The sequence below is a fragment of the Staurois parvus genome, unplaced genomic scaffold (genome assembly GCF_062004578.1).
Source record: "Staurois parvus isolate SC_StPar_1 unplaced genomic scaffold, SC_StPar_1.0 ptg000538l, whole genome shotgun sequence".
Classification (NCBI taxonomy): Eukaryota; Metazoa; Chordata; class Amphibia; order Anura; family Ranidae; genus Staurois; species Staurois parvus.
The window spans coordinates 8,601,102-8,618,061 of NW_028318334.1; the positions used below are offsets into that span (position 1 = coordinate 8,601,102).

General features: G+C 50.1%; 1 protein-coding gene across 3 annotated transcripts in view; it reads right to left on the bottom strand.

Annotated features, from left to right (window-relative positions):
- The window catches only part of FBF1 (Fas binding factor 1), a 100,165-nt gene that overhangs the window by 54,609 nt on the left and 28,596 nt on the right, over positions 1-16,960 (bottom strand). For 2 of the 3 annotated variants that reach the window (XM_089690660.1, XM_089690662.1), the window contains 2 exons: positions 5,952-6,035; positions 5,827-5,856 (listed from right to left, as the gene is read on the bottom strand). In XM_089690660.1, coding sequence (XP_089546786.1) covers positions 5,827-5,856; positions 5,952-6,035 — 114 coding nt within the window. The remainder of the gene's footprint in view (positions 1-5,826; positions 5,857-5,951; positions 6,036-16,960) is intronic. The other variant, XM_089690661.1, reaches the window with a different exon arrangement.

A 16,960-nucleotide genomic window follows, 5' to 3' on the forward strand; every position in this document is an offset into this window, starting at 1 on the left:
CAGCGCTGAGCATACCCTTTGGCGCTATATAAATACTGTATAATAATATAATAATAATAAAGCTTACCTGCAGGTAAAATTAATATCTCCTAAACGTGAACCGTTTAGGAGATATTAGCCCTGTTAACCGGCGCATGCGCTCTGAAGGAACGGCATACCTGTGCTGCTCCTTCAGAGCACTGAGCCGCGCATGCTCAGGAGTGACGTTATTGCCAGTCAGCCGGCCAGAGCTTGAGAACCAGGAAGGAAAACCGGGTGAAGATGGAAGCCCCGGGGAGCCGTGACAGCACTCCGTTGGAGGGCTTCATTCCAAGGGAAGTCCTTTGTAATGTGCTAGTATGCAATGCATACTAGCATATTATGCCTTTACCTTGTAAATGTAATGGCGCGGTTATGCAATGGTGTACCCTAACGAAATTTCTGTCCTTTTTTCACACAATTAGAGCTTTCTTTTGGTGGTATTTGATCACCAATGGATTTTTTATTTTTTGTGATATAAACGAAAAAAGACCTAAAATTGAAAACAAAACAAAACCCCTATATTTTTTACTTTCGGTTATAAAAAATATATAGTAAAGTCAAAGTCAGCCATAAAATTTAGGCCAAAATGTATTCTGCTACATGTCTTTGCTAAAAAAAAAAAAAAAAAAAAATTCCTAATACATGTATATTAATTGGTTTGTGTGAAAGTTATAGCGTCTACAAACTATGGTATATATATTGGTATTTACGCAGCTTTTACTTTCACTTTTCGTGAGGTGCTAAAATGCCAGGGCAGTACAAAAACCCCAAAGTAGACACCCCAATGAATCCAGGGCAGTACAAAAAACCCCAAAGTAGACACCCCAAAGAATTTACTGAGAAGCATGTTGAGTCCATGGAGCATTTTATTTTTTGCCACAAATTTTTTGAAAATGACAAAAAAATGTTTTTTCTTTTTACACAAAGTTGTCAGTTAAATGACATGTTGCTCACACATGCCATGGGTATATGTGGAATAACTCCGCAAAACACATTCTGCTACTTCTCCCAAGCATGGGGATACCACATGTGAGAGACTTTTTGGCAGCCTAGTCACATACACACCCCCAAAATCCAATGGCCACCTCCAGGCTTTCAATGGGCATATTCCCTCATATCACTTCCTCACTACCTATCACAGATTCGGAAGCCCTGAAATGCCAGGATAGTGCAAACACCCCTCCAAATGACCCCTTTTTGGAAAGTAGACACCTCAAGAAATTTGATAAGAGGCATGGTGAGTATTTTGCAGATATCATTTTTGTCAAAGGGTTTTGAAAAAGAAAAAAAAGAAAAGAAAAAATACATTTTCGTTTTCCTTCTTTGTTTTAAAAAAAATGATGGCAACAAATGAGATCTGCAAAATACTCAGCATGCCTCTCAGCAAATACCTTGGATTGTCTACTTTACAAAAAGGGGTCATTTGGGGGAGAGGTGCTTCTACTATCCTGGCATTCGGGGTCAACAATAGAAGCTTATGCCACACATCACCCACTCTTCTAACCACTTGAAGACCAAGCCTTTTCTGACACTTTTTGCTTAATTTTTTAGCAAAAAAAAAAAAGTTTTCTTCAAGTACTTTGAACCCCCAAGCATTATATATTTTCTTTAAAGCAGAGGCCCTAGAGAATAAAACGGTGGGTGTTGAATTTTTTTTATGTCACACAGTATTTGTGCAGTGATTTTTCAAGCGCAAATTTTTTGGAAAAAATACACTTTGTAGAACAAAAACACAATATATTGCCCAATTGTTTGATAAACTATAAAAGATGATGTTACGCCGAGTAAATAGATGCCAAACATGACATGCTTTAAAAATGCGCACGCTTGTGCAACGGCAACAAATTACACAAATTTGTCATATCCATAGGCAATGCACAGGTCACTACTTAAGATTTACACAGGGGGTCTAGTGCAGAATTACTGCCCTCAATCTGACATTTGTGGTGATACCTCACACGCATGGTGCAACATCTGTTTACATATCGGTGCAATCTCTGTTTACATACCGCCATGGGACCGCCGCTGGCGTTTGCCTTTGCGCACGAGCACAGAGATGGGGGCGATTTTTTTTTTTTTATTTATTTTGCTTTTTATAATATTATTTTTACACTGTCCCTTTCATTTTTTTTTTTTTTTCGATCACTTCGAATGAAAATATCCCCTGTGATAGCTATAGGCAGTGACATGTATTCTTTTCTGAGAAATGTGCTGTCAATTAGACTCTAGATCGGTGTGATCAGATGCTTTCCCAATTTTAAAACGGCGTTGTTTTAATCCGGCGAAACAGAAATGATGAAATGCTTGTAGCTTCCAGTCTCTTAGACCGTATTAGACTGCCTTTTTTGGGTTCCCCAGTGGAACAGGAGAGCCCAAGAAAATCTTGGAAGGCGACGGGAGGGGTGGGGGAGTACCTTCCCACTGCTTGAAAAAGCGATCCAGTAACTAATTAGCAGGTAGGATTGTTTTTACATGAAAGTTGACCGCCAGCTGAAATAAACAATACCAGGATGATGCCTGTAGCTGCAGTCATCATCCCAGTATAGCCACTCAAAGTGCAGTGCAGTACCAGTAGGTTGCTGGTCCATGTTGGGCATATATGTAACAGAAGAGAACATGGACATATGATGAATTGGCTCTCTGGACCAATATGACCGCAATTCACTCTTTTTTGTGAACCCCATGTTGAGGGTTACGCCCAAAAAAAGTTTTAAATTGAGAAACTGATAGGTTTCCATGCAAATTTTCTGTCAAGAGCTGAATTTGGGTAGGTGGCGATGTATTGTTGTCCATATAAATTGCCTTGGCCCACAATCAATTGGTACAAATTGTCCATCAAAAACGGCAGTGAGGCTAAATGGTAGTGCTGGCAGCGAACGGGGCTGATCCTGCTAACACTGCATTTTTGGGGGCACTATACAAAAGGAGGCACTAGTATAGTTCTGTTCATGATCAATATATTGATTTGTACATTACTAAACTAGTAATGGAGGTGATAAGCAACCCATAGCGTGAGTGCGATAGTGTGTGGGCAATCTAACGCTAGCTGACCTTACCTAGCTGGGAGAGGTGCTAACTGACCCTGACGTTATCTGATGTCACTAGTGGCAGTAATACAGCAATCAGTGAAAAATTCTATATACTGACACTGTACTAATGGCACTGGCTGGTTGACGGGGTGATCAAAGGGTTAATAGGGGCGCTCAAAGAGTAAATGTGCTAATCTAACGTGTGTGTAAAATGTAGTGCTTTTAGTTGATGCCGTGTTCGTTTTTCTCTCCCTGGGCAGCATCGAGTAATGCAATGTTACCATACTGACATTGTACTACTCTCGGAGGGGGGGGGGGGGGTGATTTTTTTTTTTCATTTTACACTGCAATGCAGGAGCAATAAAGATCATTGCTCTGCAATGAAAAGCTTGGTTTAAACTGTCAGGAATGAGTTAAGGTTATGACAGTTCAACATAATAGTGATCTGTGATTGGCTCCAGCTGGTCACATGGTATGTGATTAGCCCCATGTGTCATGTGAGAGCTGTGGGCCGATTACAGCTCTCCAGGAACAGAAGCAAAGTTTTTGTGAATTAGATGGATTCATAAAATTTTTGTTGTCATTGCGATCACGTGATCACCGGGTCCTGATTACTGGGATTCTCATTCTGCCGTGTCCGGTGGACACAGCAGACGTGATGGGGTAGAGTTGCACGCCTGCTTGGGCACGCAGCACCCCACTGTGTTGACAAAAGACCAGAGACGTATGGGTACGTCGCTGGCCCTGTAGCTGCCACATGTCCGCAGTACATTTTGGGTGGCCCCAAAGTGGTTAAAACATACCAACTAAACGGTTTAGCGTTTATCTTACAAACATATGCAAATCGCACGGTTTTGGTGCTAGCATTTCAGAACTGATTTTGATGCAGGGCAGTGAGGTCCCACAATTTTTCCCAATGACAAGGTAAGTATGCATCTGAAGATATTAACATAGTGGTTGGCTTACTAAAACTGGAGAGTGCAGCTCTGTATGGTAGCCAATCAGCTTCTAACTTCACCAGATTTTGCACTCTCATGTTTTAGTAAATGAACCCCTTGGTGTTAAAGCTGAACTCCACACCATGCAAATGGTCCCCCACCCACAACCCAGAATGTTGGAATGAATATATATCAAGAAATAATGCAAGTAAAACCACTTTTTCCTCTACCCCTAGTCTTATCAAGCACTTAACCTTTGCAGTGCGTGGAGGAGAGTGGATTTGGACCCACTGCAAGGTTGTTTTTGTGCAATTCCTGGAGTTCAGCTTAAGGATTAAATAAAAGTGGGAGTGAGCTTAAAGGAAGCAGTAAGTTTGAAGGGTAGCCTATGGGTAAGATTAATTGTACCTGTATTGAGCAAAGGAAAAGTTTTGATATACAAGAAGAAATGTCAACATCGATCCACAGGATCAGGGAGGTAGTGAATTAGGTGGATGGTACCTTAATTCTGCTGAAATTGCCTTCTCTAAAGTAAACCTCTTAGTATTCGGGTTCAAGTTAAAGTATTACTAAACACGAGACCCTGCATTCACTATATCCGGACTCCCACAGTACACAGAACATGGAAATGCAATTACTTTAGGAAATATAAACTGCTAAATCCCTTTTCTCATTAGCAGTATATAGCAGTCTTGTGACTCCTATCAGTGTGCAGCTGAGCACTGGTTAAAAGGAGGAGTTTTAATTCTCCTCTCACTGCCCTATAAGGCTGCATAACCCCTGACCCTCTTTCTGGACAGTGCTGATTGGGAGAGTGCATGTAATCCGCACAGGGCCAAGGAAAAGAAAAAAACTCTCTAGCTGTACACAGCAGTACACACCAAAACTGAGCATGTGCAGAGTGCCCCCGAGGCTGTGTTCTATCAGGAGATGAAATGGGGACTGTGAAAGAGGGGGGGAATCAGAGAAGACAAGATAAAACATCCGTTTTACAGTGAGTATAACAAGCATGCTTTACTGCATATACAGACTGATTTTACTGTTGTGGGTTTAGTAACACTTTAATGTGGGCCTAAATTTTAAAAAAGTGTGGATTTGCTATGTTATAGGGAACTTCTAAAAACATTATTGTGCCCAAGCATTACTTACCTAGCAGTGCACTTTCTGACACATGACTGTGCCTAGACCAGGGGTAGGCAACCTGAGAGCCGCAGGACTAAAAGTTCCATCATGCCTCTGCAAGTCATAGCTGTAACTGTCAGTTTTGTAATCTTTGCAATGCCTCATGGGAAATGTAGTTCCACAACAGCTAGAGAGCCACAGGTTGCCTACCCCTGGCCTAGACAGTCCTGTATCTTCAGGCTCATGGTTGTTTATCTGCAGTGTGGGACCTAAGGAACTGGATGCCACAGTTCAATTCCTCTCAGTATAATGGTGTCAAGATGGTATGCTTTTTCATTTCTGAAATGCCTGCCCAGACAACGTTTACAAGACATCAGCACTGAAAATCTATATTCCCCTAAATGTAATCAAACATATTATCCTATAGCAGACATTTGTTAGCAATCCAGTTTTTCTTTACTGCTGGAAGACTTGGTTCATGGAGATGAACTCCACAACCCGAGCTAAGGTCTCTGCAAGTTGAATTGTGGGGTCCTGGAGGTTGGACTAGTGTAGTATACGTTCTCCGACTGTATACTGATGGCAGTAGACTAGCCCCTGCCTTTTCGTATAAAAATGATTTTAAAAATAGTGAAGGACTATAAAAATAGTGAAAGCACAATGCAGCCAACATCAATTACAGTTGAAACTCCTACATAAAAATAGAAATATCTTACGTAATGAAATATCTACATCCTGGGAATCCTCTGACCAGCATTAAAAGCAGAGAAGAAAGTAAGAATGATGTCATCGCATTCACACATTCAGTCCACCCATACACAGTATGAATGCATTTACTTACCATCAAAGGAAAATTTCTTATACGGTCTGGCTTGGCCTGCAGGAGCAGATTGTGGCTTCTTCTCATTCTCAGGAGCAAGGTTTCCTGCCATATAGGAAAAGGTTAGTGTTTGGCGTTTATGGGTATTAAGGACTTTCTCTGCACTGCTCACAGAATTATTATATCTTAAAGTGATCTGCTGCACCTAGAGGAGCTTCTTCTCTCCTTACTACACAGAGTCTGCTACAGTACTGCATGGAGCTTGCCCTAAGTGCTACACGGTCCCCCCTTATCCAAGTCACCTGGACTATTTCTAAATACTACTAGACTTTTCGGACTTTGGTCCAGTATTTGCGCTGATTATCATTACTTCTATTGCAATCTTCTACAGTATTACACTGTTAATGCAATGAGCAACGTTGTCATAAGTAAAACAAGGACTGGGCCAACAATTACTGCCTGTCCAGATATAGACAAAGCAATCTAACAGGGCCAATAAGGCTCTTTACTTATGATGATTAATCTAGTAAAATCACACCTGGGGTACTTCATATTCAAACCAGAATCACCACCCTGTTCTAACGGTTTTAGTGAAAAGTCCAAAGACAGTTTTCTTCTTCTTTCTTTAGTCTAGAACAAGGGTTTCCAAACTTTCTAAACAAGTCTGAAGTTTACTGTCCTTCAGACTTTAGGGGCACGAGACTGTAGTCATCGGGACTAGAAAATGTCCTGGCTAGAGATGAGCGAAGTATTCAAAAATTCGATTCGACTGATTCGGCGAATTCGTGGAAAAATTTCGATTCGAGTCGAATATATTCGCTGTGAATTTAACTTAAAAAAGGGTGTTTCTAGGCTTCAGAGAGACTTAATATTAGTGCTGAACACTGTACCTTTAATTTAAATGCCCTTGGAGTCTGCTGGGGAAGAGAAATAATACTGTCAGGCAGTATGACATGCAGATGAGTGCCGTCGATCTTAGAATCACCGCACACTTCACTCATTTGGCCAGTCACGGGGCCAAAACCAGAGTGTGGAGCCACAGTGTGGCGGTGGAGGCAGCAGCAATGGGAGGCCATACAGCACCCTATGACAAAAATGGAAACCACCAGCAGTGTGAGGAGACCTGAAAGTGGCACATGGCAGAGTGTGGCGATAGAGACAGCAGCAATGGGAGGCCGTACAGGGACCCATGACACACTCTGGACCTGGCAGCAGCATGAGGAGGCGGTACAGGGGCCCATGGCAGATTACGGGCCTGGCAGCAGCATGAGGAGTCGGTACGGGGGCCCATGGCAGATTACAGGCCTGGCAGCAGCAATGGGAGGCCGTACAGGGACCCATGACACAATCTGGACCTGGCAGCAGCATGGGGAGGCGGTACAGGGGCCCATGACAGATTACGGGCCTGGCAGCAGCATTTGGAGTCGGTACGGGGGCCCATGACACACTCTGGACCTGGCAGCAGCATGAGGAGGCGGTACAGGGGCGCATGACAGATTACGAGCCTGGCAGCAGCAACTTGGACAGGAGGACGTTCAGTTTCTGCACCGTTTGGTGCGTGCTCGCAAACTGTTGTCTCTTGGAAACGGATTCCAAGAAAGACTGCTGACGGAATCCGTGAAGAGGAGTAGCAGGAGAAGGAGCATCTGAACGAGCGGAATATGCCAACAAGCGACAACAGGGGCCCATGACAGATTACGGGCCTGGCAGCAGCATGAGGAGTCGGTACGGGGGCCCATGGCAGATTAGGGGCCTGGCAGCAGCTATGGGAGGCCCGTAATCTGCCAGCACCCTATGACAAAAAATGGAACCCACCAGCAGTGTGAGGAGACCTGAAAGTGGCACATGGCAGAGTGTGGCGATGGAGACAGCAGCAATGGGAGGCCGTACAGGGACCCATGACAGACTCTGGACCTGGCAGCAGCATGAGGAGGCGGTATAGGGGCCCATGGCAGATTAGGGGCCTGGCAGCAGCTATGGGAGGCCCGTAATCTGCCAGCACCCTATGACAAAAAATGGAATACACCAGCAGTGTGAGGAGACCTGAAAGTGGCACATGGCAGAGTGTGGCGATGGAGACAGCAGCAATGGGAGGCCGTACAGGGACCCATGAGAGACTCTGGACTTGGCAGCAGCATGAGGAGGCGGTATAGGGGCCCATGGCAGATTAGGGGCCTGGCAGCAGCTATGGGAGGCCCGTAATCTGCCAGCACCCTATGACAAAAAATGGAACACACCAGCAGTGTGAGGAGACCTGAAAGTGGCACATGTTTGGGGCATGATTCATGGCGGATTTAGTCAGTTGTGTCAGGAACTGGTGGTTTGAAATCCAGACTAATCCACGCCTGATTCATTTTCACAAACGTCAGTCTCTCCACACTTTGGGTGGACAGTCGTGTCCTCTGCGGAGTTGCAATACCTCCTGCCGCACTAAACACGCGCTCCGATGCCACGCTACTGGCCGGGCATGACAGCCTTTCAAGGGCAAATTCAGCTAGTTGGGGCCAAAGGTCAAGTTTCGTTGCCCAGTAGTCAAGGGGATTGTCTACCTCGGTTGGCAGGGTGCTGTCCAAGTAGGCCCAAGCCTGTTGTTTGAGGTCCTGCTCCAGGTCCACCTGATGCTGCTGCTGCTGCTGCTGCTGCTGCTGCTGCTGCTGCGGCTGGTTAGTAGTTTCCTCACTGCGCTGGTGAAGAAAGCTACTCATCATCGACTGCAGACTGAGGCAGCCGCTGCTGGTGGAGCTGCCACTGCTCCTACCACCCCACCCCTCCCCTGCTGCCATGGCAGCGGAACGCGAGCGCACAGGGCCCACAGTGTCTGAGGATGGACGTTGGCGCAGACAGGCAGAGACCAGCTGACTACATAGGTGGTTTTTATAGTACGTTATTTTGGCCTCCCTCTCAGCAGGTGTGAAAAAGGCCACCATTTTTGAACGGTAGCGAGGGTCCAACAAGGTGGACAGCCAAAAGTCATCCCTCTGTCTGATGGTTATTATTCGGCTGTCGCTACGCAAGCAACCGAGCATGCTATGGGCCATTTGTGCCAAGGAATGCGAGGGACTCCCTGCCTCCATCTCCACAGCATACTGCCACGGTGCGTCTGGGTCCTCTGTCTCCTCCTCCTCCTCTACCAGATGCTCCTGCTCCTCCACTCCTGTCCGCTGAGTGGAAAAACCACCCATTTCACTCAATAATTCCTGAGCACCAATGTCCTCCTCTACCTCCTCCTCTTCTTCCTGTCCTGCCCCCACAGGGGTCATGTGGCGTTGAGATCTGTGCGCCACGTCTACCGCACCCTGACCAGCCATTGTTAACAGCATTTGTTCCAGGACGTGCAACAGAGGAATGACGTCGTTCATCCCATAGTCCTGGCGACTCACGAATAGCGTGGCCTCCTCAAAGGGCCTGAGCAAGCGCAGGTGTCACGCATGAGCTGCCAATGGCTGACATCTAAGTTACACAGGGAGTACCTTTATCCGCTTTTAACATCAGGAAATCGGTGATGGCCTTTCGCTGTTCGTAAAGGCGGTCTAACATATGTAGGGTTGAATTCCACCTTGTTGCAACGTCACAGCATGAGGAGTCGGTACGGGGGCCCATGGCAGATTACGTGCCTGGCAGCAGCAATGGGAGGCCCGTAATCTGCCAGCACCCTATGTCAAAAAATTCAACACACCAGCAGTGTGAGGAGACCTGAAAGTGGCACATGGCAGAGTGTGGCGATGGAGACAGCAGCAATGGGAGGCCGTACAGGGACCCATGACACACTCTGGACTTGGCAGCAGCATGAGAAGGCGGTATAGGGGCCCATGGCAGATTAGGGGCCTGGCAGCAGCAATGGGAGGCCCGTAATCTGCCAGCACCCTATGTCAAAAAATTCTACACACCAGCAGTGTGAGGAGACCTGAAAGTGGCACATGGCAGAGTGTGGCGATGGAGACAGCAGCAATGGGAGGCCGTAAAGGGACCCATGAGAGACTCTGGACCTGGCAGCAGCATGAGGAGGCGGTATATAGGGGCCTATGGCAGATTAGGGGCCTGGCAGCAGCTATAGGAGGCCCGTAATCTGCCAGCACCCTATGTCAAAAAATTCTACACACCAGCAGTGTGAGGAGACCTGAAAGTGGCACATGGCAGAGTGTGGCGATGGAGACAGCAGCAATGGGAGGCCGTACAGGGACCCATGAGAGACTCTGGACCTGGCAGCAGCATGAGGAGGCGGTATATAGGGGCCTATGGCAGATTAGGGGCCTGGCAGCAGCTATGGGAGGCCCGTAATCTGCCAGCACCCTATGTCAAAAAATTCTACACACCAGCAGTGTGAGGAGACCTGAAAGTGGCACATGGCAGAGTGTGGCGATGGAGACAGCAGCAATGGGAGGCCGTACAGGGACCCATGACAGACTCTGGACCTGGCAGCAGCATGAGGAGGCGGTATATAGGGGCCTATGGCAGATTAGGGGCCTGGCAGCAGCTATGGGAGGCCCGTAATCTGCCAGCACCCTATGTCAAAAAATTCTACACACCAGCAGTGTGTGAGGAGACCTGAAAGTGGCACATGGCAGAGTGTGGCGATGGAGACAGCAGCAATGGGAGGCCGTACAGGGACCCATGAGAGACTCTGGACCTGGCAGCAGCATGAGGAGGCGGTATATAGGGGCCTATGGCAGATTAGGGGCCTGGCAGCAGCTATGGGAGGCCCGTAATCTGCCAGCACCCTATGTCAAAAAATTCAACACACCAGCAGTGTGTGAGGAGACCTGAAAGTGGCACATGGCAGAGTGTGGCGATGGAGACAGCAGCAATGGGAGGCCGTACAGGGACCCATGAGAGACTCTGGACCTGGCAGCAGCATGAGGAGGCGGTATATAGGGGCCTATGGCAGATTAGGGGCCTGGCAGCAGCTATAGGAGGCCCATAATCTGCCAGCACCCTATGTCAAAAAATTCAACACACCAGCAGTGTGAGGAGACCTGAAAGTGGCACATGGCAGAGTGTGGCGATGGAGACAGCAGCAATGGGAGGCCGTACAGGGACCCATGACAGACTCTGGACCTGGCAGCAGCATGAGGAGGCGGTATATAGGGGCCTATGGCAGATTAGGGGCCTGGCAGCAGCTATAGGAGGCCCGTAATCTGCCAGCACCCTATGTCAAAAAATTCTACACACCAGCAGTGTGTGAGGAGACCTGAAAGTGGCACATGGAAGAGTGTGGCGATGGAGACAGCAGCAATGGGAGGCCGTACAGGGACCCATGACAGACTCTGGACCTGGCAGCAGCATGAGGAGGCGGTATATAGGGGCCTATGGCAGATTAGGGGCCTGGCAGCAGCTATGGGAGGCCCGTAATCTGCCAGCACCCTATGTCAAAAAATTCTACACACCAGCAGTGTGAGGAGACCTGAAAGTGGCACATGGCAGAGTGTGGCGATGGAGACAGCAGCAATGGGAGGCCGTACAGGGACCCATGAGAGACTCTGGACCTGGCAGCAGCATGAGGAGGCGGTATATAGGGGCCTATGGCAGATTAGGGGCCTGGCAGCAGCTATGGGAGGCCCGTAATCTGCCAGCACCCTATGTCAAAAAATTCTACACACCAGCAGTGTGAGGAGACCTGAAAGTGGCACATGGCAGAGTGTGGCGATGGAGACAGCAGCAATGGGAGGCCGTACAGGGACCCATGACAGACTCTGGACCTGGCAGCAGCATGAGGAGGCGGTATATAGGGGCCTATGGCAGATTAGGGGCCTGGCAGCAGCTATAGGAGGCCCGTAATCTGCCAGCACCCTATGTCAAAAAATTCTACACACCAGCAGTGTGTGAGGAGACCTGAAAGTGGCACATGGCAGAGTGTGGCGATGGAGACAGCAGCAATGGGAGGCCGTACAGGGACCCATGAGAGACTCTGGACCTGGCAGCAGCATGAGGAGGCGGTATATAGGGGCCTATGGCAGATTAGGGGCCTGGCAGCAGCTATGGGAGGCCCGTAATCTGCCAGCACCCTATGTCAAAAAATTCTACACACCAGCAGTGTGTGAGGAGACCTGAAAGTGGCACATGGCAGAGTGTGGCGATGGAGACAGCAGCAATGGGAGGCCGTACAGGGACCCATGAGAGACTCTGGACCTGGCAGCAGCATGAGGAGGCGGTATATAGGGGCCTATGGCAGATTAGGGGCCTGGCAGCAGCTATGGGAGGCCCGTAATCTGCCAGCACCCTATGTCAAAAAATTCTACACACCAGCAGTGTGTGAGGAGACCTGAAAGTGGCACATGGCAGAGTGTGGCGATGGAGACAGCAGCAATGGGAGGCCGTACAGGGACCCATGAGAGACTCTGGACCTGGCAGCAGCATGAGGAGGCGGTATATAGGGGCCTATGGCAGATTAGGGGCCTGGCAGCAGCTATGGGAGGCCCGTAATCTGCCAGCACCCTATGTCAAAAAATTCAACACACCAGCAGTGTGTGAGGAGACCTGAAAGTGGCACATGGCAGAGTGTGGCGATGGAGACAGCAGCAATGGGAGGCCGTACAGGGACCCATGACAGACTCTGGACTTGGCAGCAGCATGAGGAGGCGGTATATAGGGGCCTATGGCAGATTAGGGGCCTGGCAGCAGCTATGGGAGGCCCGTAATCTGCCAGCACCCTATGTCAAAAAATTCTACACACCAGCAGTGTGTGAGGAGACCTGAAAGTGGCACATGGCAGAGTGTGGCGATGGAGACAGCAGCAATGGGAGGCCGTACAGGGACCCATGAGAGACTCTGGACCTGGCAGCAGCATGAGGAGGCGGTATATAGGGGCCTATGGCAGATTAGGGGCCTGGCAGCAGCTATGGGAGGCCCGTAATCTGCCAGCACCCTATGTCAAAAAATTCTACACACCAGCAGTGTGAGGAGACCTGAAAGTGGCACATGGCAGAGTGTGGCGATGGAGACAGCAGCAATGGGAGGCCGTACAGGGACCCATGAGAGACTCTGGACCTGGCAGCAGCATGAGGAGGCGGTATATAGGGGCCTATGGCAGATTAGGGGCCTGGCAGCAGCTATGGGAGGCCCGTAATCTGCCAGCACCCTATGTCAAAAAATTCTACACACCAGCAGTGTGAGGAGACCTGAAAGTGGCACATGGCAGAGTGTGGCGATGGAGACAGCAGCAATGGGAGGCCGTACAGGGACCCATGACAGACTCTGGACCTGGCAGCAGCATGAGGAGGCGGTATATAGGGGCCTATGGCAGATTAGGGGCCTGGCAGCAGCTATAGGAGGCCCGTAATCTGCCAGCACCCTATGTCAAAAAATTCTACACACCAGCAGTGTGTGAGGAGACCTGAAAGTGGCACATGGCAGAGTGTGGCGATGGAGACAGCAGCAATGGGAGGCCGTACAGGGACCCATGAGAGACTCTGGACCTGGCAGCAGCATGAGGAGGCGGTATATAGGGGCCTATGGCAGATTAGGGGCCTGGCAGCAGCTATAGGAGGCCCATAATCTGCCAGCACCCTATGTCAAAAAATTCAACACACCAGCAGTGTGAGGAGACCTGAAAGTGGCACATGGCATGAGACACTGTGGACCTGGCAGCAGCATGAGGAGGCGGTATATAGGGGCCCATGGCAGATTAGGGGCCTGGCAGCAGCTATGGGAGGCCCGTAATCTGCCAGCACCCTATGTCAAAAAATTCAACACACCAGCAGTGTGTGAGGAGACCTGAAAGTGGCACCTGGCAGAGTGTGGCGATGGAGACAGCAGCAATGGGAGGCCGTACAGGGACCCATGACAGACTCTGGACTTGGCAGCAGCATGAGGAGGCAGTATATAGGGGCCTATGGCAGATTAGGGGCCTGGCAGCAGCTATGGGAGGCCCGTAATCTGCCAGCACCCTATGTCAAAAAATTCTACACACCAGCAGTGTGAGGAGACCTGAAAGTGGCACATGGCAGAGTGTGGCGATGGAGACAGCAGCAATGGGAGGCCGTACAGGGACCCATGAGAGACTCTGGACCTGGCAGCAGCATGAGGAGGCGGTATATAGGGGCCTATGGCAGATTAGGGGCCTGGCAGCAGCTATGGGAGGCCCGTAATCTGCCAGCACCTTATGTCAAAAAATTCAACACACCAGCAGTGTGTGAGGAGACCTGAAAGTGGCACATGGCAGAGTGTGGCGATGGAGACAGCAGCAATGGGAGGCCGTACAGGGACCCATGACAGACTCTGGACCTGGCAGCAGCATGAGGAGGCGGTATATAGGGGCCTATGGCAGATTAGGGGCCTGGCAGCAGCTATAGGAGGCCCATAATCTGCCAGCACCCTATGTCAAAAAATTCAACACACCAGCAGTGTGAGGAGACCTGAAAGTGGCACATGGCATGAGACACTGTGGACCTGGCAGCAGCATGAGGAGGCGGTATATAGGGGCCCATGGCAGATTAGGGGCTTGGCAGCAGCTATGGGAGGCCCGTAATCTGCCAGCACCCTATGTCAAAAAATTCAACACACCAGCAGTGTGTGAGGAGACCTGAAAGTGGCACATGGCAGAGTGTGGCGATGGAGACAGCAGCAATGGGAGGCCGTACAGGGACCCATGACAGACTCTGGACTTGGCAGCAGCATGAGGAGGCGGTATATAGGGGCCTATGGCAGATTAGGGGCCTGGCAGCAGCTATGGGAGGCCCGTAATCTGCCAGCACCCTATGTCAAAAAATTCTACACACCAGCAGTGTGTGAGGAGACCTGAAAGTGGCACATGGCAGAGTGTGGCGATGGAGACAGCAGCAATGGGAGGCCGTACAGGGACCCATGAGAGACTCTGGACCTGGCAGCAGCATGAGGAGGCGGTATATAGGGGACTATGGCAGATTAGGGGCCTGGCAGCAGCTATGGGAGGCCCGTAATCTGCCAGCACCCTATGTCAAAAAATTCTACACACCAGCAGTGTGTGAGGAGACCTGAAAGTGGCACATGGCAGAGTGTGGCGATGGAGACAGCAGCAATGGGAGGCCGTACAGGGACCCATGAGAGACTCTGGACCTGGCAGCAGCATGAGGAGGCGGTATATAGGGGCCTATGGCAGATTAGGGGCCTGGCAGCAGCTATGGGAGGCCCGTAATCTGCCAGCACCCTATGTCAAAAAATTCTACACACCAGCAGTGTGAGGAGACCTGAAAGTGGCACATGGCAGAGTGTGGCGATGGAGACAGCAGCAATGGGAGGCCGTACAGGGACCCATGACAGACTCTGGACCTGGCAGCAGCATGAGGAGGCGGTATATAGGGGCCTATGGCAGATTAGGGGCCTGGCAGCAGCTATAGGAGGCCCGTAATCTGCCAGCACCCTATGTCAAAAAATTCTACACACCAGCAGTGTGTGAGGAGACCTGAAAGTGGCACATGGCAGAGTGTGGCGATGGAGACAGCAGCAATGGGAGGCCGTACAGGGACCCATGAGAGACTCTGGACCTGGCAGCAGCATGAGGAGGCGGTATATAGGGGCCTATGGCAGATTAGGGGCCTGGCAGCAGCTATAGGAGGCCCATAATCTGCCAGCACCCTATGTCAAAAAATTCAACACACCAGCAGTGTGAGGAGACCTGAAAGTGGCACATGGCATGAGACACTGTGGACCTGGCAGCAGCATGAGGAGGCGGTATATAGGGGCCTATGGCAGATTAGGGGCCTGGCAGCAGCTATGGGAGGCCCGTAATCTGCCAGCACCCTATGTCAAAAAATTCAACACACCAGCAGTGTGTGAGGAGACCTGAAAGTGGCACATGGCAGAGTGTGGCGATGGAGACAGCAGCAATGGGAGGCCGTACAGGGACCCATGAGAGACTCTGGACCTGGCAGCAGCATGAGGAGGCGGTATATAGGGGCCTATGGCAGATTAGGGGCCTGGCAGCAGCTATGGGAGGCCCGTAATCTGCCAGCACCCTATGTCAAAAAATTCTACACACCAGCAGTGTGAGGAGACCTGAAAGTGGCACATGGCAGAGTGTGGCGATGGAGACAGCAGCAATGGGAGGCCGTACAGGGACCCATGACAGACTCTGGACCTGGCAGCAGCATGAGGAGGCGGTATATAGGGGCCTATGGCAGATTAGGGGCCTGGCAGCAGCTATAGGAGGCCCGTAATCTGCCAGCACCCTATGTCAAAAAATTCTACACACCAGCAGTGTGTGAGGAGACCTGAAAGTGGCACATGGCAGAGTGTGGCGATGGAGACAGCAGCAATGGGAGGCCGTACAGGGACCCATGACAGACTCTGGACTTGGCAGCAGCATGAGGAGGCAGTATATAGGGGCCTATGGCAGATTAGGGGCCTGGCAGCAGCTATGGGAGGCCCGTAATCTGCCAGCACCCTATGTCAAAAAATTCTACACACCAGCAGTGTGAGGAGACCTGAAAGTGGCACATGGCAGAGTGTGGCGATGGAGACAGCAGCAATGGGAGGCCGTACAGGGACCCATGAGAGACTCTGGACCTGGCAGCAGCATGAGGAGGCGGTATATAGGGGCCTATGGCAGATTAGGGGCCTGGCAGCAGCTATGGGAGGCCCGTAATCTGCCAGCACCTTATGTCAAAAAATTCAACACACCAGCAGTGTGTGAGGAGACCTGAAAGTGGCACATGGCAGAGTGTGGCGATGGAGACAGCAGCAATGGGAGGCCGTACAGGGACCCATGACAGACTCTGGACCTGGCAGCAGCATGAGGAGGCGGTATATAGGGGCCTATGGCAGATTAGGGGCCTGGCAGCAGCTATAGGAGGCCCATAATCTGCCAGCACCCTATGTCAAAAAATTCAACACACCAGCAGTGTGAGGAGACCTGAAAGTGGCACATGGCATGAGACACTGTGGACCTGGCAGCAGCATGAGGAGGCGGTATATAGGGGCCCATGGCAGATTAGGGGCCTGGCAGCAGCTATGGGAGGCCCGTAATCTGCCAGCACCCTATGTCAAAAAATTCAACACACCAGCAGTGTGAGGAGACCTGAAAGTGGCACATGGCAGAGTGTGGCGATGGAGACAGC